At 36.7% G+C, this 24210-nt stretch overlaps 1 protein-coding gene across 1 annotated transcript; it reads left to right on the top strand.

Annotated features, from left to right (window-relative positions):
- Positions 1–21621: 21621 nt before the first annotated feature.
- Positions 21622–22148, top strand: LOC141494721 (small ribosomal subunit protein uS11-like). Its single transcript, XM_074195935.1, has one exon. It carries the CDS (start codon positions 21645–21647, stop codon positions 22098–22100), a length of 456 nt encoding a protein of 151 aa, XP_074052036.1. The 5' UTR covers positions 21622–21644; the 3' UTR covers positions 22101–22148.
- The last annotated feature ends 2062 nt before the right edge of the window (positions 22149–24210 follow it).

Genomic DNA, 24210 nt, shown 5'->3' with positions numbered 1-24210 from the left:
TATATATAGTCAGCCAAACAAGTTACAGAAGCAATTACAAAAGATTAAATAAATAACTATAATTAAATGAAACTGAAAAGTCTCTATGCAGACAGCATTAATGCTCCTTGGATAAGAAAGGAATGATCAAATGGGAAGAAATCTTTTTATCAAATTTCTCAAATAAGGGCTTAGATATATGTGTGCATACATATAGATAACAGTCATTCAATAGATAATTGGTCAAAAAAATATAAACAAGTAGCTCTCAAAAGAAGAATTGTAAAATATTTATCACCACATGAAAGAATGCTCTAAATCTCTAAGAGAAAATTATAACAAATCTGAGGTTTCATCTCACACCCTGCAATTAGGCAAAGATGACAAAAAAGACAATTAGGCCATGTTGGAAATCATTTGGGAAAGTAATTTGGAATTTCATAAATAAAGTGACTCTTCCCTTTTCCATATTAAGTTTATCTTTATTTTTATCATCTTTACAAACTTGATTCTAAGAAACATGAGGAATGGAATAGAGTCTTACCTAGTTCATCACTAGGACTCTGCCCTTATTAGGTATTTGAAATAAATGATTGAAGTGAAGTGATATCCCTTCTATGAGCTTTAATTTCCTAACCTGTAAAATTGTGGAGTTGGTTTAAAAGATGATCTTCCATTCTGCCTCTAACAATGTGTTTTCATTACTTGTTGGTTCTGAATCTCAAATGTGAGTACTCCTTCTGATTATACAAATCTTAACCCATCCATGCCTTCCCATCACATGCAGTTCTTTTTATATTTGCCCAGAGATTAGTCAAAGGGAGTCAATCCATAATTAGGTTGAAGATCCCATGAGAGTCTTCCTCAATTACAAGGATAACTATGGAATAAGAAGGAAGTATATTTTTTACTAAGTCAATCTATCTTTTTACTCCATTCATTTATTTCATTAAAATCTTAAAATTTCTTGCAAGACTCCATTGTTCTTAATGACCCCAGAATTCATCATCCCCTAGAGTCACTAGATCTAAAAAATGCAAGAAAAAAAAATGACTACCTAAAAGGCAGAGTTGGAAGGTCTATTAGCTAGCCAGGAGAAGATCAATTTCTTCAAAAGCATATAAAAAAACTGATTGGTATGCAAAGGGGGAAGCTGTTAATGAGTTTGAATGCCATTACCTCAAAAGTAAAACTAGAGACAAAAAGCCTCCACTACATCACTAAGATAACATCACACATGCACACACATACATAAATGTATACATAAATAGAAACATAAGTGCACTGTGTATATATACATATTCACACATGCATACTATGCATGTATGTATATGTGTGTGTGTATAAAGATAATATTCTAGAAAAAGAAAAGGAAAAAGACAGCTTCTAAGAAATACCCCATGTGGTGAAAGTTTCCTTGGTAGAAAGTAAATGTAAATAACTGACCAGCCCTAGGAAGGATCAAGGCAGTAGCCCCAAAGACAGGAAAAGAAAAAAATCATAAGAATAGATAATGATTCAAACAGAGATTATTAATATTTGTTCTCAGATGGAATATTAGGCTTTATAGTTAAAAGGAACTTTAAAGAATTCATACTATTCATTTTACATAAGGAAACTGAGGCTATGGTCACTCACCCAAATATGATTCAACTTTTCACAGTGTCTGGCATAGAGAAGATGTTTAATATATAGGTGTTCCCTCCTCCTTCAAATCTAGATTCCCTGATTTCATCACCCCTCCCCCCATAGCTGTATTGAAAGATAACAACTTTAGAAAGAAAGAGTATTTTAAGCAAAGGCCTATACTCAGTTTTCAGAGTCTGGAGTGACTCTTTTCCTTCCTTCTGACCCTTCCAAGTCCTGCCAGTACCATATGTGTTTCCGGGTGACTTGGAAAGATAATTGCCTTTCTGTGGTCTGCAGATGATCAAGGTTCAGCTCTTAAATAGACACATGGGCAGCTCTGATCTTTTGAGAGCAAGTTAGTTACCCTATTCTTTTCCATGACCACTCCAACTGAAAATAATGCCTTCCTTTTCTTAACTATATTCATTGGTTGTGCCATGGGACATAGCATATGTAGAGTTGTATAGGGTGACCATGGATTAACATGTGTGAAGCTTCTCATGGGCAGAGTCAGCATCCTATTCTTTGTCCTCATTCACCTCTGACTGGGATTATTCTAATTTGTCTCCCTGCCACATATCTGTCTCTTCTCCAACCCATTGTCCACATTGCTACCAAAGAGCTATTTGTAAAGCATAGGTCTAATCATATCATTCTCCTGCTCTGTAAACTTCAGTGGCTCCGTATCAACCCCAGGATCAATTACAAACATCTCTGGCACTTAAAGCCCTCACCCTTGCTCTAAACCATCATCTGTCCAGCCTTATTAAACAATACTCCCAAGTGTATATTCTACAGTTTGATCAAAGTGGCCTTCTTGCTATACCTCAGAAATGACAATCCATCTCCAATTTCTACACCTTTGTACTGATTGTATCTCATACCTGGAATACATTATCTCTTCATGTCTATCTCTTAAAATCTCTAGTTTCCTTTAAAGTTAAGCTGTTATACCTGTCCCTACATAAAACAATTCCTGATTCTCCTCCTTGCTACTAGTGTTTTCTATTCTCATCCCCCCCAAAAAAAGATTGCCTCCTATTTAATATTTCTATTCATTTTGTTTGACTAGGAAATTCTAGTTTTGATAGTGGACTCTTCCCTAACCTTTTATATTATGTATTTTAGTAAATTTTTGCATGCAAGTCTGTGTGTGTATAAAATACACACATATGTATGTATAAATATATATTTTATATATATATGTGTGTGTGTATGTGCATATATACATATGCATATATACTATCTTTCCATATAGAAGAATTTAATCTCCTTGAGGGGTATAGATTGTTTTGTGTTCACTTTTTCTTTCTATCTCCAGCAACTAGTTCAGTATCTGGCATGATATAGAGGATAAAATGCTGAGTTTAATCATAAAGAACTGAGTTCAAATTCTATTATCAAATTCTATTAAGTGAAGTCACTTAACTTTTGTGTATTTCAGTTTACTTATATGTAAAATGAGGAGTTTGGATTCTATTGCATCTTAATTCAATGACATAATAAGTGCTTTAATAAATGCTTATGGACTGACTGATAACACATCCCTTATCATTTTGCCTACACTAAAGACATTCGAGAGATATTTGTTAATTTATCAGAAGATCTGAGCTATAATTCAGCTGCTTAGAAACCATTTACTCTTGGTCAAGCCTCTTCAGGTCTTTGAATGTCAATCTTCCCACTCTTTAAAACAAGGAAATTATAATAGATGATCTCTTGGTATCCTTCCAACTCTGACATTCTATGGTTCTATATAGGGGTGTATTGGTAAATGTTTAACATTTACTGACTCTCTGGGATAGGAAATGTAAGCACAACACACTTTTAAATTCAATTGGCATTATTGCATTTACTCCATCACTTTCTTAAGTACAGAAAATCAACCCAAAAAATCAAGCCCAATTTGTAGTGTGTATCAATTTCCAAAGTGTAAATATTCACAATGAAAATTTAATAATCAGCTCTTAAAAGCTAGTTTGAACTGGTTCCAGAACAACCCAGTTCTTTGATTGTGATTTTAACAAATGGGCAAACTCTGGATAAAGGGTCTTCCCACTTAATCATCAGAAAAATATTAGTTGCCAAGGTGTGGTGGTGCAGTCCTATAATCCCTACTACCAGGAAAGTTGATCTATAACTTGAGCTCAGGAGTTCTGAATTGCAGTAAGGTGAATGTCAATCCAGTTTCTAAACTAAATCTGATACCAATATGATGTGTCCCTGAGACTGAACCACCAGGCTGACTAAGGAGAATAGAGCCAATTCACATCAGGAAAAAGTAATTAAGTCAAAGTGTGAATATCTATTACCAGTAGGAATAGGTTCTGTGAATGACCATTGTATTTTCAGCCTAGATGAGGTAGGGAGACAAAAATCTCAAAATAGAGATGGAGAGATAAAGAGGAAGAGGAGGAGAAAGAGAAAGGGAGGAAGGAGAGAGGGAGGGAGAAAAGGAGTTAGAGGAATAAAAAAAAGTCTTTTTTGGAAGAGAAAGAGGAAAAGATGAGGAGGAGGAGGGGAAAGAGAAACAACGAAAGAGACAGAGACAGAAAGACTAGGTTAATATTCTGAGCAGAAAGTAATTAAGTGACTCTAGAACCATTTGCTTTTCCTAATCGTCAAGCTAACAGAAGCAAGGAGACTACAGAGAAATATGATTTATATCTTTGACATGAGAGCAATAAGTAAATGTACACACACACACACACACACACACACACACACACACACACACACACACAAAATTAAGGGTTAACTGCTCTACATTTCCTCCAAAACAGCTATGATGAATGAAGAACTATGACAAGATTCTAAGATAGCAAAACATGAATGAGCCATGAATGTTATTCTTGGAATTCACATGTAAATGACAGTAGTTAATTCAAGCACCGGTGAGCTAGAAACTGTAGGTGTTAAGCCAACTTGATTATTCTAAGAGCACACAAATAATAGATTACAGAAGGAGATACTACAAATAAGGGTGTTTAGCCTAGAGACTTGAAGAGCCAGGAAGGAAATGATATATTTGTGTAAAAGTATTTAAAGGACTTTTCTGTGGAAGAGGGAAGGATCAGATTTGTTCTCTTTCATCCCAGAGAAAAGAACCAGGATCAATGGGTACAAGTTTTAATGGAGCAAATTTAGACTTCGTGTCAGGAAAAAAATAAAAGAGATGAGTTAACTGAGGCACCAAAGGTTAAATGTCTTTCCTAAGGGTCACATAGATAGTAAATATCTAGGTGGGATATGAAACCCAGGTCTTCCTAAGTCCAAGTTTAGTTTCCTATCTACTAATCTTTTATGTCATGCTGACACCTTGTCCTCTTAGAGGATTCAAATGCAAAAATCTTGAAGGAATTATGTCTGGAGTTTCCTTTCTGGTAAGTCAACTTTTCTCCGTGCTCTTATAGAAACAGAGAGGCCTCTATCCCTGAAGGTCACAGTAGACCAAGAAATATGAAGTTAGAGAAAGAATTCCATAATTTCTGGAATTGGTGTCCCAAAGAAAAGATCTACATACCAAAAGATATCAGAGACGAGTAAACTAATACATTTTCAAAGAGAAATAGGATATGAGGATGATGAAGAATCAAATTGTCTCTAAAGAAAGGGCATAGGGAAAGAAATCTTTGAATCTTTTCTTACCCTCCTCCTCACACATACACACTTCCAATCACGTGTCATATTATCAATTACACCTCTGAAAATATCTTTCCTATCCATATTCACATCAAAAAGCCACAATGATAGTTCCAACTTTCTTTGGCTTTCACCTGAACTATTGTAATAGTATAACCAGTCTCTCTAACTCCAGTTTCATCCTATCTTTAATTCATCTTTTACATAGCTTTCAAATAAATTTTCATCTTGCCATGTCAGACTCCAGTTCAAAAAAAAATTGGTAAGAGGAACAGTTTAACTTAATGCAAATGAAAAGGCATTAATTAAACACCTACTATATGCCAGACACTATGGATAAGAAGACAAAAAAAATAATTCCAGTCTTTAAGAGATAATATCCTAGGGAAAAGAAATGATATATATCCAAATAAATACAAAAAATATACAAAATAATTGGAGTGGAGGGAAGGAGAAAAAAAACCAATGGGTCTTAGACTGAAGACAATGCTCAAGCTGAGACTTCAATAAAACTAGAAATTCCAAGAGATGGCTGTCACTTGAACAAAGACAAGGAGACAGAAGATGGAATATGGGGAACAGAGCAGGTTGGTCAGTTTGCTAGGAATATCAAGTGTGCTGGAGAAGTAAGTGTTATTAGGTGGTGCAGTAGATAGAGAGCTAGACCTGTAGTCAGAAAGACTCATCTTTCTATGTTCAAATCTGGCCTCAAATACTTACTGTGTTACCCTGGACAAGTTTCTTAGCTCTGTTTGATTCAGTTTCCTCATCTGTAAAATGAGCTGGACAAGGAAATGGCAAAGTACTCCAACATCTCTGCCAACAAAACCCCAAATGCTCTCAAAACAAGTTACAACAAAGGTAAGGGCACTGTGAAACTAGGAAGAAAGAATTTAAGAATATGGTCCCTGGGGGCTGCTAGGTGGCATAGTGGATAAAGCACCAGCCCTGGAGTCAGAAGTACCTGGGTTCAAATCCGGTCTCAGACACTTAATAATTACCTAGCTGTGTGGCCTTGGGCAAGCCACTTAACCCCATTTGCCTTGCAAAAAAAACCTAAAAAAAAAAGTACATGGTCCCTGTAAAATCATAAAGATAGAGATGAACTATTGTGAATACCAGTGATATCAAACTCAAATTGAGATAGTAGCCATTAATCCTTACAAAAAGCTCCCTGAGGACTCCATATTGACTTAGTTTTCAAATGTAATATTACCTATGTTTATTACATTTTTATTTATTTTGTTAAAAATTTCCCAATTACATTTTAATCAAGTTCTGGTCATACTCAGGAGGGTTATGATTCAAATATATTTAACACTTCTGGTAAAAAAAGCAAATGAGAAAATATAATTAGAGAGAAAAAGAAATAATAGACAAAGGATTTTTTTTCTTAATCCTTTTTTTTGAATTTTATCTTACAGTCAATAGGGAACCCACTGAGGATTTTTGAGAAGAAACCAGACATGGTCAGACATGGTCAGACCAGAGTTTTAGGAATAACAGTTTGGAAGTTGTATGGAAGATAGATTGAAACTGGTAGAAACTGGAAGCTAGAAAGTCAATTAAGGTACAACAGCATAAGAAAGAGGTGAAAATGAGGAAGGGTACTAAGGTGTTGATTATGTGAATAAAGCAAGCCAATAGATACAAGACATAATATGCAATAAAACTAACAAAATTAAGAAGGGAATATTTTCTCTACCCTCTCTTCCCAAATCCCTCATTAATCTTTCTTTTGCACAACTTCCAAATCACAAGTCTGATCAAGTCACTAAAAAAAGTGTCAATAACTCCCTACCTCTAAGATAGAATACAAAGAAGAATTTTTTTAATTATCTAAACTCTTTCACAATTTGGTTCCAGCCTCTTTTTCCAGATCAATTTCCCATTATATTTCCTCACTCACTCTACACGACAGCTAAACCAGCCTCCTTACAATCTTTTGTACACAATGATTCATAATATACCTTTGTGCCTTTGCAGAGGCTACTGTCAACCATGCTTAGAATGTTCTTCCTCCTCACTTCTTCTACACAGAATTCCTATGTTCCCTTCAAAGATGTGCTTCAGTCTCATTTCCACTTCAGGACCTTCCCCATTCACCCAGTTGTTAGTGGTCTCCTCCCCATCTTCAAATTAATTTATAATTATTCTCTATATATTTGTATGTGTTTGTCTATGTACATGTTATTCTCTGTACCACCACCTCCAATAAATTATGAGATTTTTGAAGGAAAAAGATGACTTCATTTTTTTCTCTTGTATCATCAATGCTCATTGTATAGCATAGTGTGAGCATACGATTCAATTTACCCTGAAAGAGGTTACATTCTATCAGGGAAAGAATATATACATCTAAAAGTAACCATCAAAAAAGATATGAAATAAATTTAAAGCAATTTTAAGAGGCAGTAGGAGGAAAAGAATCAAGAAAGGCTTCATGTAAGAGGTGGTGCTTAAGCTGAGCTTTGAAGGAGTCTAAAGGGTAAAAGTGTGGAGACTGTGAATTCCAGGCATGGAAGGATAGGTCTGAACAAAGGCATGCAGATAAATACCGGAATGCTGTGGATGAGGAACCATATATTCCAAGACTGTGGATCAATAATAGCAAAGGGTGAGTTAACATTGTGGAATACTCCTTAAAAAAAATCTTCACCAAAAATAAAGAAATCTTTCACTCAGGACTGAGGAGGTAGAAGATATCAAGGAAATATGATAGTGTGATCAATAGATGACTAGACCATGTTTATGATTTAATTTTCCCATTTGTGTATGACCAAAGTGCTACAAAATCATGGGGCCAGGGGTGGGGTAACAGGGGTGAGGGGGAGAGGGGAGGGGAGGATTGGGAAATTTTTTAGCAGGTAAGTAACCACTTTTTATTTTTTATATTCCATATATATTTTTTCCAACTATGATGGCAATCCATATGATAATTTGAACATATTGACCAAAGAGAAAACAAGAAAGCAAATTGGGAAAAATTCCCTCTGTCTTCAAGCCAAATGGGTTTTGATACATCCCAAGTTTTCAAATTATCACAGCAGAGGAGCAGAGAGTGATTCTGAAAAGCTGGCAAACCATCTGGGGACTAACTGGTGGTTGTAACAGGAAGGAAGGAAATTAATTCCCCAGGAATGGAAGCAAATGGTAAGTAAGCAGATCAGCAGGTGATCCTCCTTCAAGTAGCTTCCAGGAGAATTTGAAAGGACAGAGAGTGGGGGATAGTTCAGCTGTCATGTAGAGTGAGTGAGGAAATATAAAAGACAGCAGTCCATAATACCATGTGCCTTTAAGAGACTACGACAAAAAAAACAAAGAAAGGATTTGATGTCAAATTCAATTCAAAAATAGTAACAACTATGTCCTCTATATTTGTAAGTAATTCTGTGTTGGGTAGCAGGAATACAATGCTGGATAAAATACAAAGAGTTAGAGTATATCTAGAAAGATGAAACATTTTTATGAATGGGATGGGGATTGAACCTAGGATTTTATTGATATAAAGACACCTAGGTAAGGAAACTCTACTAGTAAAGGCAATTTATAGCCTTACAAAGTTGCCAAAATAAAACACAATAATCATACATATTTCCAAGAATGTAGAGATTAATTCTGGTTGAGGGATCAGAAAAGACATCATAGAAGGGGTAGTGCTTGAACATCACCTTGAAGCATGGAAAGGATTTCATTAGGTGCATTATAGGATCATAGATAGTGAGCTGGAAAGGACTTCCAAGGCCATCCAGTCCAAATATTCATTTCAAAGATAAGGAAACTGGACCCAATGAAATTAAGTGCTGTGCCTAAGGTCACACAAGTAGCAAGAATTCAAACTTGGTCACTTGTACTACCAAAACAACATTACTTCTTCCATTTTTCTTTCCCCTTTTTTCTTTAAAGAGTCAAACAACTTCTCACTAAGACAGCCTGTAGGATCACAGAAAGTAACTTCTCATATCTATGGAAGAGAGTTATGCAAATTGTGCATATATTATTATAACAGAATTTTACCATGCTGCAAGAAAAAATGAATTTGAAGAATTCCAAGAAACATGGCAAAACTTACCAGAAGTGAAGTAAGCAGAATCAAGAAAACAATATCCACAGTGACGACAACAACAATGAAAATGGAAAGAACAGCAACCACAAAACAATTGAAAATGAATGTTGCAAAATTACAAAGAATAAGCATGGCCTCAAAGCAGAGATATGAGCTGATACTTCCCCTTCACTCACCCTGCCCCTTCAACTCCTTTGCAGAGGTAGAAAGTTCATATTTATAGGATATTGAAGATGCTGTAAGATTTGTTTATATACTGATCAATTTGGGAGGGATTTTTTTTCTCTTTCTTCTTTTATTTTTTTCCTTTAAATTTTTTTTTATAAAGGATAAGACTCAGCAGGAAAGGACACAGAAAAATCTAGTTGATAAAAAAATAAAATATATCAAAAATCTATTTTTTAAAAAAGAATGTGGCTTCTCATTCTTTGTACCTAGTGAGTCATTATGGTAGAAAGAGAAGCACAGTTTTAAAATTTAAAAAAAAATAACTTCATAGTGTCTTAGCCACTTCTGGCCTCTCATGGATAAAAAGTGCTCTGGATAGAGTGTGAAGTCATTTTCACACTTCCCAGGCCCTCTCCAGGCCTGCTTTCAAATGAATAAATCTGCTCCTTAAGCAGTCCAGGGCATATTGTCTTCTCATAGCCTATGTCTGTTTGGAGAAGACTAAATAATTTCTCTACAAAGCCAGTGAGAAGGTTAACCCTAATCTCCCAATTAGAAAGCAAGTCCACACATTTGTCCTCCAGGGTTGCCTTAATTAGGAACTTGCTTAATTAACACTCCTCACTTTTTACTTCTCTCAGGGACTGGTCAGAAAGGCTAATGGGAGGAAAGGGCACAAAGTGCTGATAACACTTTTCTAAATCTCCTTCCTTCCAGATGAGACATAAAATAGAGCCTGCTTCCTTTTCTTCTCTCCATAACCAGGGTGTTTCTCATTTCCTTTCTTACTCTTTTACTGCTGTTCTACTGAAAGCATTTTCTTGTCAAATAAATTGCATCCTTCCCCTTTAATTAGACTCTTTCTGCTTCTCTATGGCTGTCTCTTAAAGACCATTTATGCACTATTGTCTTTGACTACATAGTACCCTCTGTACCAGCCAAAATCCTTTTCCCCATCTGTGATACTGATGGTTGGTCTGAAACATGAAGGAGGAAGTGAGAAAGACATTTAGTAGCCAGATCCCATGTAGTAGTTTTTACTACAAGGGACCATCTTCTAACCCTATAAACTGAGGAATGGGAAGCAAGCCTTTAATTAGGGGAAATCCCTTGTTTTCTGTCTCCTCTGTGCATGTATAGAATGATTGTGGGTTTGTATTTTAACAAGAAAACAATGTTCACCCTTCATTTCCAGTCTTGCTACAATGGCTCTTAGGAGAATTGTGGCGTGAACTAAAATGTGCCACTTTCCTGCCCCAGACAGCCCTCCCACACATCCATACTGAGTTTTAGAATACAGTATTCCCACTAGATGCCTAGGTCACTCTTGGAAGCAGATGTCCATTTTGATGGCTGGTTTTTATTGAATTTCCATGTGCTATATTCGACTTACCCACTCACGGTAGGCTGTTCATTCCCCAAAGCTCAATTCTTGGCCCTCTGCTCTTTTTTCTCTTTCTCCATTCTTTCTCACTATGAACAAATACTGACACTAGGCTTAATCCATCAAACCTATATTGATGACTTTCAAAGAAAAGAGGTTTCTCTCCCTTAGGTTTCTTTCTCAGGCTCCAGTCTCATATCAGCAAATAACTCTGTAATAACTCCACTTAAATATCCTTCTATCAGACTTTTTTAAATGATGGGAAATAGCAATAAGAAAGGTGAAAAAAGAGGGACAGGAAGGTAAAGGGAAGATAACAATGAAGCTTTTTTTTTCAATTCACAGAGGAAAATGGAGTTTCAAAGGAAAATACTGCTGACTTTACTATGAATTTTAAAAAGCAAGCACATAATAGATATTTATGGGTTTATATATTATCTGCTTTTTGTTGTCATTGTTGTTCTTTGATTATACTTCTTAAAATTGTCAAGTTCAAAATAAATTATTTAATTACTTATGTCAAAAATAGTATATTTCCTACTCTCCCCCAAAAAAAACAATTTCTTTTGTTCTTTTGGGTATATCTGTGGTACCAATTTTTCCCCTTCTCTCAAGCTCAAAAATCATAATTTTTTTAATCTCTTCCAATCTTTTATTATTTATAGCTAGCTCGTGAGGAGCAATGTGGCATAGTACACACAGAGTCAATCTCTAAGACTTCGGTTCAAACCTTACCTCTTGCACATCCTGGCTATGTGGCTCTAGACAAGTTATTTACCCAGGCAACTTTGTAAGAAAAAATGCGGAGGAGGTATTGATCTATATGGGCAGTTAAGTGGCATGTTGGATAGAGTGTTAGACCCAAAGTCAGGAAGTCTTACTTTTACTGACTTCAAATCTGGCCTCAGACACTTACTAGCTATGTGACCCTGGACAGGTCATTTCACACTGTTTGCCTCCTTTCTTCCTCTGTAAACTAGAGACAAAAATGGCAAACCACTCCAGTATCTCTGCCAAGAAAACCTCCATGGGGTCATGATGAGTTAGATACAACTGAAACAACTGAGCAACAGCACTGATCTGATCTGATCTGATAGAGGGAGTTTTAGTATTGAGAATTTCCTATCCAGTGATTATCACATGTCCACTTTTTAAAAATCAAGCTTAAAAAGTCTGCTGATTCTTCCAATTACTTTCCCCTACCTTCTCACTGCCTTTAAACACTATTATGATCAGCAAACCTTCAGTCTCAGGATCTAAGATTGTGAAGTTGAGTGTAGCCAACTGACTCAGTACCAAGAGGGGGACCAGTGTCTAGCTATTTGTAGGTTAAGTGTCCTTCTTCTGCTAGTCCTGGGGAATGCAGAAACACAAAGATAAAGGATGTTGCTTCATTGTTAGGGCTTTTGACTATGCAATTTGTTCACAGAGTGAGAATAAGCCCTAGATGAGTCTCTAAGACATAGAAAAGGTACCACCTAAGAAAACAATCTCTTTCGGGAGAAAAAAATAATTCTGGTGTCTTAAAAATTAGAAAGCCTGAAACTTAAATTATGCATACCACACTAAAAAACCATCCTGAAGCAAATGATTACAGGTGAATGGAAACCTCTGGAAAAAGTATTGTTGTTTTTTTTTTCAGCTGTTTCAGTCCTGTCTGACTCTTTGTGGTGCCATTTGGTGTTTTATTGCACAGATATTAGAGTGGTTTGCCATTTCCTTCTCCAATCCATTTTATAGAGGAGGAAACTGAAGTTATCAGAATTAAATGACTTGCCAAGGGTCACACAGCTAGTGTCTGAGGCCAGACAGGAAAAGAAATCTTCCTAACTCCAGGCTCAGCACTCTACCTATTTTTCTACTTAGCCTTTTATTAAATGTTTATTGACTATCTGAATCATCAAGAAAGGAAGGAACAGGAACCAGCAATCTATACCTCCTAGTACTTTAGGCCAGAGAATATTGGTATAATTTAGAGCAATATAAAACATTACAGGCCATCTAGTCAGAATCATAGATCTTATATTAAAGTGACCTTGGAGACCATGGAATTCAATCACTTATTGTATTGATGGGGAAACCTAGACTAAATAAGGTTAAATGACTCCTCTAGGGACACTCAGTTAGTAAGTGCCTGAGAAAGGATTTGAGCCCTGGTCTTAGAAGGTTGGTGGCACAATGAATAGAGGACTGGGCCCAGAGTCAGGAAGAACAAATTTCAAATCCAGTCACAGATACTTATGTAGCCATGGACAGATTATTTAATTTGCCTCAATTTCCTCAGATGTAAAATGGAGATTTTGATAGCAAATGTCCCAGCAATTTTGTGAGGATCAAATGAAACATATATTATAAAGCACTTAGCACTAAAGCACTAAAGTATTCAGTTTGGTGCACAGTAAGCATTATATAAAACTAGTTATAATGATGATGAGGATCCTAAATCCAATGCCTTATCCACTGATCCAACTCCTCCATTTTGGAAATGAAAAAAAAAGTCCTAAACAGGTATATCACTTGCCCCAAATCAAATTGGCAGTAAATGACAAAGGCAAAATGTCCCTGGAATGATCATTATTACCAACCCAAAGATATCTGTTTTCAAAGGAAAAAACTCCAAAAAAGTCAAAATTATGATATGGAAATAGAAATAAATTAAAATCAGGAGAACTGGATTTTAGTTCTAAAGCTATAGCTGACAGTCTATATTCTATTCTGCTTTTAAAAGCTCAGGTCTGAAATAATACATAACCCTTGCCCTCAGAGACAATAGAGGCATAATGTACAAACCCAGAATTAAAAATATAAGAATTAAACTTCAAATGGCATTTGATTTAAGCAGTAACTATACAAAGATCCTCCCATAATATACTGAATAAATGGCTATCCAGTCTTTGATTGAATATTGACAATTAGGGAAACCTACTACCTGCTAAGGAAGCCCATTTCACTTTTAGAAACCACTCATGCAGTGATTCTCAAGAAAAATAGTCCCTGCCCTCAAGAAGCTTATGTTCTACTAGAGGAAAAAACAACATTAGGAAGCGGGGTTAGAAAGCAGGGAAAGAAGGTTACTGGGGAAAGAGGAAGGGAGGCTTGGAAAAAACATGTGAATGTAACATAAGTCGGGATCTAGGCAAAATAAAATCAAGACAGACCTATCAGAGCCCAAAAGGTTCCAGACAGAGAGTCTAAGGTTCCTTTTTAAAGGAGGAAGAAATAATAGTCTAAGCAGAAATAAGATGGCAATTATCATTAAATAAAAGAATTAAGGGAGTACCTGAGTTCAAATGCGGCCTCAGACATTTAAAAAAAAAAGAATTAAGACTGGAGCAGTCTGCTAGAGACAATTCCTTCCAATTTCCCACCAAGCTATTAATAACCATTTGATAATTATAATGCATTTATTACATGAAAAGTGGTGGATAAGATCCAAAGTAGACCTCTCTGGTCATCATCTATAAAAGAGGAAATATGAACTTGGTAGTTCCTTGGCAGAGCCAAGATGGTGGAATAAAGGTGGGAACTCATCTAAGCCCTCCCCTAAAGCACTCCAAACATCTTTAAATAATGAATCTAATCCAATTCTAGAATGGCAGAACTTACAAAAAGAAAAGAATGAAACAATTTTCCAGCCAAAGACAACATGGAAGATTCTGGGGTAGGGTCTGCTACCCTGAGGTAAGAGAGGAACACCAAGCAGCACAAGCCACACCAACCCCAATCATCTAGGAGCAGGAAGTTGAGCGACTGGGTTAGTAGCAGTGATAGTGGTTTCCAGATTTCTCAGCCCAGGGATTATCAAGAACAACTTAGAAGGTCAGCAGGAAAACTCTACCACCCCACAGTAAGATTGGAACCCAGTTCAGTAAAGGCCTAAGCTGTGCAGACCTGACCCTAGCAGACAAGGAGCAGGCCTCAGGAACCATTGAATCAGAAGTATCAGCTGCTTCCATAGCTCTCAGCCCACTGACAGTAAGGGGATCTGAAGGAGATTACAGGGGTCTCTTTGCTATCACTGAGGCAGGACACTACTGCTTTGCCCATACTCAAATCTATGCCCTAGTCTGGGGCCCCATGTCCCAGGAAGAGGAGCTGAAGTACAACAGAGTTTACTACCTGCAGTAGAGCAGGAACTTCCTCACAGTTTCAGGATAGAAAGGAGTGTTTGTGGTCATCCACAGACCAGAGCACAAACCAGGGGAATAATCATAACCTCTCATAAGACCTTGGAAGAATTGAAAACTTGCAGATGCCAAAAGAATCTCTGAAAACAACTACAAAAATCCTCAAAAGCTTGGGACAGTACATCCTCCACTCTGCTAACAAAGTCCTACCCTAACAAGAAATTAAAATCAAGTCATAGACTGGGGAAATGAACAAGCAATAGAAGGAAAAAATCAGACTATAGACAATTACTATGGTCATGTGGAAGATCAAAATACTCACTTAGAAAAAAGTAACAAAGGCAAAGCTTCTACATCCAAAACCTCCAAGAAAAAAAAATGAATTGGGCTCAGGCTATGGAAGAACTCAAAAAGAATCTTGAAAATCAAGTAAGAGAGGTAGAAAAATTTGGAAGTGAATTAAGAGGATTGTGGGAAAATCATGAAAACCAAGTCAGCAACATAGTGAAGAAGATACAAAAAAATTCTGAAGAAAAAAATATTAAGAATCATATAGGACCAAATGGAAAAAAGATCCAAAAAAGCCAATGAGGAGAAAAGAATGCCTTAAAAAGCAGAATTGACCAAATGGAAAAGGAGATACAAAAGTTCAATGAAGAAAATAATTCCTTAAAATATAGAATAGAACAAATACTTTGTGAGAAAGTAAGAAACAATAAAACAGGGGCAGCTTGGTGGCACAGTAGAAAAAGCACCAGTCCTAGAGTCAAAAGGACCTGAGTTCAAATTTGAACTCAAAAACTTGATACTTAACTGTGTACTCTTGGGAAAAATCACTTAACCCCATTGCCCCCCAAAAATAAACAAAACAAAATAATAAAACAAAACCAAAGAATGAAAAACCAAAAGAAAATGTTAAATATCTCATTGAAAAAACAACTGACCCAGAAAACACATTCAGGAGAGATCATTTAAAAATATTGGACTACTGAAAGTCATGGCCCAAAAAAAGAGCTTAAACATACTTTTCCAAGGATTTATCAAGAAAAACTGACCTTATATTCTAGAAGCAAAGGTTAAAAAAAGAAATTGAAAGAATCTATAGATCACCTCCTGAAAGAGATCCCAAAATGAAAACTACCAAGAATATTATAGTCAAATTTCAGAGATCTCAAGTCAAGGAGAAAATATTACAACCAGTCAGAAAGGAGCAATTCAATTATAAAAGAAGATTTAGTAGTTTCTACAGGAAGGTATTATAGAACTTGGAATATGATATTCCAAAAGGCAAAAGAGCTTGGATTACAACCAAGAATCAACTACTCAACAAAACTGAACATACTCTTTCAAGGGAAAAGATGGCCATTTAATGACATAGGGGAATTTCAAACTTTACTAATCAAGTGAACAGAACTAAACAGAAAATTTGATTTTCAAGTCATAAAGAACTTAATGGTGCTGAACTATTTATTTTTCTGCATAGAAAGATGATATTGACAACTCAAATGAATTTTTTTCATTTATTAGGACAGTTAGAAGGAGTATATATATAGACAAGGCACAGATGGAAAAGACTCTGAAGAGATAATATATTAAAAAGATGGAGTTAATGGGTGAAAGAAGGGTGTCCTAAGAGAAAGGGAAAGGGTGATGTAGAATGGAATCAGTTATTTTGCATAAAAGAAGCAAGAAAAGGCATTTGCAATGGAGTGGAAGGAGGGGGAAGTGAGCGAGAGTGAGTAAACCTACTCTCATTGGAATTGGCTCAGAGAAGAAATAACATACACACCCAATTGGGTATAGAAATATATCTCACCCTAGAGGAAAGTAAGAGAAGAAAGGGATGGGAGAAAAGTGGTGAGAGGTAGGTGATAGAAGGGAGGGAAGATTGTGGGAGAGGGTAGTCAGATACAAAACACTTTTGAGGAGACAATGAGTGAAAGGAGAAAGATTAGAATAAATGGGAGTGGGGGAATAAGATGGAGGAAAATAGCAATAGCAACTGTGGGAAAAAATATTGAAACAAGTTTCTCTGATAAAGATCTCATTTCTCAAATATGGAGAACTGAGTCAAAATTATAAAAAAAATGAGAGCCATTCTCCAATTGATAAAAGATCAAAAGATATGAATAGTTTTCAAATGAGGTTATCAATTCCATCCAATTAAATCATTTTTTAAAATGTCCTATTGACAGAAGAAATGGGTTAGAACAATTCTGAGGTATTACCTTATACCTATTAGACTGGCTAATAGGATAGAAAGAGAAAAATGACAAATGTTGGAGGGGATGTAGGAAAGGAGATATTATTGTTCTGTTGGAAGAGTTGTAAAACCAACAATTCTGTAGAGCAATTTGGAACTATGCCCAAAGGGCTATAAAACCATATCTATAGACCTAGCAATGCCACTACCAGATCTATATTTGTAAAGAGGTGAAATACAGGAAGGGAAGGAACCTATATTTATAACAGCTCTTTTCTAGTGTCAAGGGACTAGAAATTGAGGAGATGTCCTTTAGTTAGGAAATGGCTGAAAAAATTGTGGTATATGATTAAGATGAAATGTAATTCTGTTAAAAGAAATGATGAATGGGATGCCCCAGTAAAAAATTTGCATGAGCAAATGAACAATGTAACAGTAATATTGTAGAATGATCAGCTGTGAATGACTTATCTTAATTCAGCAATGCTGTAAACCCAAGAGAACTCTGAAGGACTTATGATGAAGAATACTATCCTTCGCAAAGACTTGCATGTCATGGCATCACATTCCTGATGTCATGGTCCTCTTCAAGAGTGAAGGCCAAAAAAATCACACAGCCCTGACATTCTGGAAGCCTATGAGGCTTGTTAGTAAATGTCACATTAGCATTCCCTGACCTTCTTACAGCTGTGAAGCTGCTGTGAGCCTGCTGTAACCATTGTGACAGAGGAGGAACAGGAAAAAGCCACTTAAAGTATCAGAGAGGCCAAAATGCCAAGAAGGCATTCAGAACATGCACAACATGAAGAAATGTAAAGCAATTAAATGTTGCAGCAAAGAAAGATACTGGACTATTTGAAACAAGGAAAGGAAAATCCCCTCCTGCAGATTTAGAGGCCCCAACAATGATTGACTGAGAGCCAAAGAGAGCCAAAGCAACTTTCAAATAAGATTCAAAAGACAGATGCTTAGGAAAGCAGAAACTGGGATTTTTCTAAAATTCACAGGATGTCAGAGCTGAAAGGGATCTTATAACGTTATCTAGCCCCACCCCTTTCATTTTACAGAATAGAAAATGAGAACCAGAGATGTAAAAGGATTTGCCGAAGGTCACAGAATTAATAAGTATTAAGGGTTGGAGAGGAGGGATTGAAGCTATGTTTTCAATAGTTTGGATAAGTCCTGAATGAGGAAGTTCTTCACTTTTTCTGAATTTTTTTCTGAACTTAGAGGAGTTGCTGGAAGCATAGAAATATTAAGTAATTTTCCCTCAGTCATACAGACAGATTAATACGTGCCAGAAGTAGATCTTGAATTCAGGTCTTCTAATCTCCAAGATTAGCTCTCTGTCCCTTATGCCAAATTGCAAGGAATATAGCCAGGAAGTAAATTCAGGTCTCTGATTCTTAAACCAGAGATCTTCCCACGATAATATGTTCTCTCCAATTAAGAAGTATAACTGTTCGGAGAAGGATACCATAGGACACAAAACTAACAAAACAGTCTGAAAGTAAATGAATGATGCAGTAGAAGGAACCCTGAATCTGGAGTTAAAAGTTGTTGGTGTTGTTGTTGCTACTAAATCATTTTTCAATCATGTCTGGCTCTCTATTTACCTCATTAGGGTTTTGCTTAGCAAAGATACTGAAGAGATTTGCCATTTTATTCTTCAGCTTATTTTACAAATAAGGAAACTGAGGCAAACAAGGTTAGGTAACTTTGCCAGGGTCAGTCAGATTTGAACTCTCGGAAGTGAGTCCTCCTGACTCCATACCCAGCACTCTATCAATTGTACCACCTAGCTGCCTCTGAGTTCAAATCCTGCCACTGACCCTATCATCTGGATGACTGGTTTCTCTAAAGCACACCAAGGAATTTTATTATAACTTGATTCTCACATTCAACCACAACATGTGCTTCCTTACAAATTCTGGTTTTCACTTCAAGTTTTTTCCTGTGATCCTTCCACATACCTCAGTTCCCAAAATTGATGACATCAGTGAGATTTGAAGGTTGCCCAGAAGGTATCTTATGAATACCTAGAAAGGTACATAAATAGGGGGGCCAACTGCAATTATATATAATCTATGATCAAAAGAGAGTACATATGACTGATATAACCTCCATATCAACAGTTCCAGAAACTGATGAACAGATAATAGAGTCCCTCTCCATCACTTAGAAATCTGTGGCTTACATCTGGGTTGTCTTTTCTTTGTATATAACATTGGACTCTTGTTACAATACTCTGAGCTCAGTCCCAAATTGGACCTAAGTGGTTCTCTCCCATCACTGATGACTAGGGAAGGATGAAAAGAATAAACTGTTTAGGATTGCTTTCTACTTTCCATCTGCAGTTCTGCTAGGTTTTAATTTCACAGCACAAGATACCCCCTCCCAGATACAAACAGATCATTTCTAATCTCATCCCCAAACGGTTCATTTAAGTGCAGGATATTTAACACTTTTGCCACCTCCCTCAGCCTCCTCTCCCCTCTGACTGGAAAGCAGGATGGGGAGTACCAAATTCCTCCATAGCCTCTGCAGAGAGAAGAAATAGAATTCCAGTTGATTTCACTTTCTATCTTTAGTTCTGTTTGGCTTTACCAAGGAACAGAATTGCCCCTTCACAATTCAGATAACCCCTGGTGTCCCTCCTCACCTTTTTCAGTTTTTAGGTATTAGCTTCCTCCATTAGATTGTAAGCTCTTTGAGAGCAGGGACTGCCTATCTATCTATCTATCTATCTATCTATCTATCTATCTATATATATATATATATATATAGCACTTATCACTGATAAGTGTTTTGTATCACAGATAACACTGGATCACAGAAGACACAACATTGCCGTGAATATTTAGTAAGCTAGTAAATATGTAGACCCAAAAAAAAGAAGAGCCAGAAAACAAGCATACCCTAAAACTGGTAGAGATTTTCCACCAAGGCTACATTAACAAGTTATACTACAAGGTCTTCAGAGACATTCTGAAAGGTTATATATGATTGCAGTTGATCCCTTATTTGTGTGCCTTTCTAGATATTCATGTTACCTTTCAAGTCAATTTGAGCAACCTTCAACTCTCACGATTGTCATCAATTTTGAGAACTGAAGTTTATGGAAGGATCACAGGGAAAAAACTTGAAGTGGAAAAGCAGAATTTGTATTGAAGCATATGTTGTGGTTGAATGTGAGAACTAAGTTATAATAAAAATCCTTGGTAAACTTTAGGGAAGGAGGAGATGGGATAGATTTTGTCCATGGTTCTACCACCTAAAGACCTTAGGAATAAATGTTTAGGTAACATTTTAATGATTACTATATACTCACTGGAGAAAGAGTACTTATTACAAAGGGAAGTGTTAGTTAAGGAAGTGAACAGTTGACTAAGAAGATGAAGTCTGTGATTGAGATTTGAAATTCTGGGTCAAGCCTTGGCCATTAGTAATCATACCAATCAAAAACCAGCGCCTTGTGAATCTGATTAATCAGGTACAACAGAGAAAGAATAGTAGAAAAGGACTTGGAATACATGGGAGACAAGATCTCAGAAATGAATCAGCAACAATATTCATGGTTTCAGATTTTGTGTACCAATGCATCAAGTATGATTTTTTTTAATAGGATAACCTGGTGACTTAGTATAGCATTCCCCTAACTCAAATACAATTCATGTGCTTGTCATAGCATCACCTCCTGATGTCAAGGTCTTCTTCAAGAGTGAAGGACAAACATCAGAATGACTTAGAAATTCTAATGCAAGGAGGTCAATTTGACCTCATATGTAGCAATGAGATTTGGTGGATTCATTATTGAAATGTGATTCTTAAAGGAATACCATATTCAAAAAAAGGAGAACTGGTTGCAGCACACCATAAGTGTTTTCCCCTCCACATTTGTTAAGACACCTCAGGAAGTGTGTAAGTTAAATATGATCAATGACTAGGCCAGACTTTTATTTAATTTTTTTATTTATTTAATTTTGTATTTTGTATTTTTATTTAAGGCAATGGAGTTAAGTGACTTGCCCAAGGTCATACAACTAGGCAATTATTAAGTGTCTGAGACCATATTTGAACTCAGGTCCTCCTGACTCCAAGGCCGGTGCTCTATTCACTGTGCCACCTAGCTGCCCCCACACAGATCTTTAATTGTCATACTTAGTAAATCTTTTTTTAAGGGTTTTTTTTTTTCAAGGCAATAGGGTTAAGTGGCTTGCCCAAGGCCACACAGCTAGGTAATTATTAAGTGTCTGAGACCGGATTTGAACCCAGGTACCCCTGACTCCAGGGCCGGTGCTTTATCCACTGCGCCACCTAGCTTTCCCCATACTTAGTAAATTACTAAGTAAATTACATACTAAGTAATACTTAATAGCATACTTAATAAATCTTTTAAAATCAAAGAGCTTTTCTGGTGTTGGCGGCCCAAGCGAAGGAGCAGAAATGGCACCTCACAAGGGGAAGGAAAAGAAGGAAGAGCAGGTCATCAGACTTGGACCTCAGGTTGCAGAGGGAGAAAATGTATTTGGTGTCTGCCATATCTTTGCTTCCTTCAATGACACCTTTGTTCATGTGACTGATCTCTCTGGCAAAGAAACCATCTGCAGAGTAACTGGTGGAATGAAGGTCAAGGCTGACAGAGACGAATCTTCTCCCTATGCTGCTATGTTGGCTGCTCAAGATGTTGCCCAGAGATGTAAAGAATTAGGCATCACTGCCCTTCACATCAAACTTTGGGCAACAAGGGGAAACAGGACTAAGACACCTGGCCCTGGTGCACAGTCAGCCCTGAGAGCTCTGGCACGTTCTGGAATGAAGATTGGGTGGATTGAGGATGTCACTCCAATTCCTTCTGATAGCACTCGCAGAAAGGGTGGTCGCCGAGGTCGCCGTCTGTGAATGTTGTTGCTGTTTTATTTTTTTGACAATAAAAGCATCACAATGGTCAAAAAAAATAAAATAAAATAAAATAAAATCAAGGAGCCTGGGTAGAGGGGCATAATTGTGTCTACTCAGGGCAGCCATACCAAAAGAGGGCACATAAAAGAATATCACATGAAAGCACTGAAACTTGTTCTGCCGGGAAGAGAAGGGAAGGGAAGGGAGGGGAGGGGAGGGGACGGGAGGGGAGGGGACGGGAGGGGAGGGGAGGGGAGGGGAAAAGTAAAAGTAAAGTCTGAGCTACAGGAGGCATGGCCAACAGGATATATGGTAACTTCTGAATCATAACATGAATGGTTTGTGGTTTGCAAGACAATGGAACAGTTATTGGTAATATCAGAGACTTCCAAAAGCATCTTTAATGATCTTTGGGCTCCAGAGTTTTCCTGACAATCAACTATAAACAACATTTACAACTACAGCTTTCAAAATGGTTCTTGGTTCAGTGAGACCCTGAGTATACTGGGAATAACTAGTATTGACCCAGAAAAGCTAAATGTTAAATTATCAGCATGAGCATTTACACTTCAGAAATTGACAAAGACTATAAATCAGAGCTGATTGAATTGTTATGTTGATTTTTAAACTTAAGAAAGTGATGGAGAAAAAAATGTTAGTATGTAGACTAACCTTAAAAGTGTGATGCATTTGGGGGGAGGGGAGGGAGTCAGTTGTTAAATATTTACAGCACATCTATGAGTGAAACTATGCTATGAGAGGGAGTGTGACATAGTAGTAGATAAAGGGTTGACCTAAGAATCAGGAACACCTAATTCAAGTATTGCCTTTACCAAAAACTGGCTAGATAAACTTGACAAGTCACTTAATCTTTTGGAATCCTAGGAAATTCTCTAAGATTATAAGTTGTAAAGAAGGTACTAGTCCTTACTGGTCCTGCCTTTTTCCCAATCTTATGACTGTAATATCATAGAAAAATTATGATTGCTCTCCTCTGCTATTGGTTCAGGAAGCATTCATTCTCTTGGCAAAAGGGAAGTTGTGAACTGGGTTAAAAGTTTAGAACTCAATAGCAGGGGTAGGTTTTCAACCACTTGGGAGTTTTGATGCTGCATCTTTTTAATTCCAATATCATACAGTAGCAAATGTATTTTACCCAGTAATGTGAATGACTTTTCCCTTTGGATAATACAAAGTTGGGAAGGGAATGCAGATCTTAATGGGAAACAGGGGAAAACAAAAACCAATTATGATATGCTTATTAAATACTGAAGGATAATGACTTTTCATTTTAAGCCTAAGACTAAACTAAGAAAAGAATCAGAACCAAGTCATTATGAAATAAGTTCAGACAGGCTGATTTGAAAGGTATCAGGGCACATCTGTCTTTCCTTCTTGTGGGGAATATGTAGAGTAAGATTCCCTGTATCTGGCTATACTCATCCCCTTTCTACATGGGGCAAGATGTCAGGAATCACCTATACATAAGTATTAACCCTAAAACTCTGAAGACTCACTAGCATAAGTACGAGTTTAAAAAATAATCCAGGACATAAAGGGAGAAGAGAAGGTGGTATGAAGCCTGTCATGTAAATATAATGATTAGGAACTTTAACTATTTGGAACTTTAACTATTCACTTCTTGAATTCTCTGCCTTACTGATTTGCCTTACTGATAATTTAATTCTTCAAAACATAAAGGAAGAAGAAGACTGGACTTCAGAACATGAGACTATTCTGACAAATCAAGATAATGAAAGCCACCAGTAAGTGAAAACTCTACCACAGAAGTTGTGATATAGAAGGACATGAAAGTGAGACATGGTTTGACAGGTACCCCAGATTTGGGGGGAAGTGAATTTCAAAGAAATTTGGCTCATGAGGAATTGAAAAACTCAAGAATTAAATTCTCAGAAGAAAAGAAGAAAAGACTTTGATGAAGAAGAAAATCAAATCATTAAGTATTTATTAGATGTCTACTGTGTAGCAGAAAGGGGGGAGCTTCCTAGGGAATCATATTAATATCAGATTTAGTGTCCCCTGACATCCTTGATCCCTTAGTCTACTGAAGTTCAGAACTCTGGAGCTCAAATGATCCTCAAGTCTCATC

This window comes from Macrotis lagotis, chromosome 8 (assembly GCF_037893015.1).
Source record: "Macrotis lagotis isolate mMagLag1 chromosome 8, bilby.v1.9.chrom.fasta, whole genome shotgun sequence".
Classification (NCBI taxonomy): domain Eukaryota; kingdom Metazoa; phylum Chordata; class Mammalia; order Peramelemorphia; family Peramelidae; genus Macrotis; species Macrotis lagotis.
Note: the sequence above shows the minus strand (reverse complement) of the source record. Positions and strands in the feature narration are given on the sequence as shown.

Coding starts and splice junctions, on each gene's coding strand:
- LOC141494721 (XM_074195935.1), top strand. CDS start 21,645: ATGGCACCTCACAAGGGGAAGGAAAAGAAGGAAGAGCAGGTCATCAGA.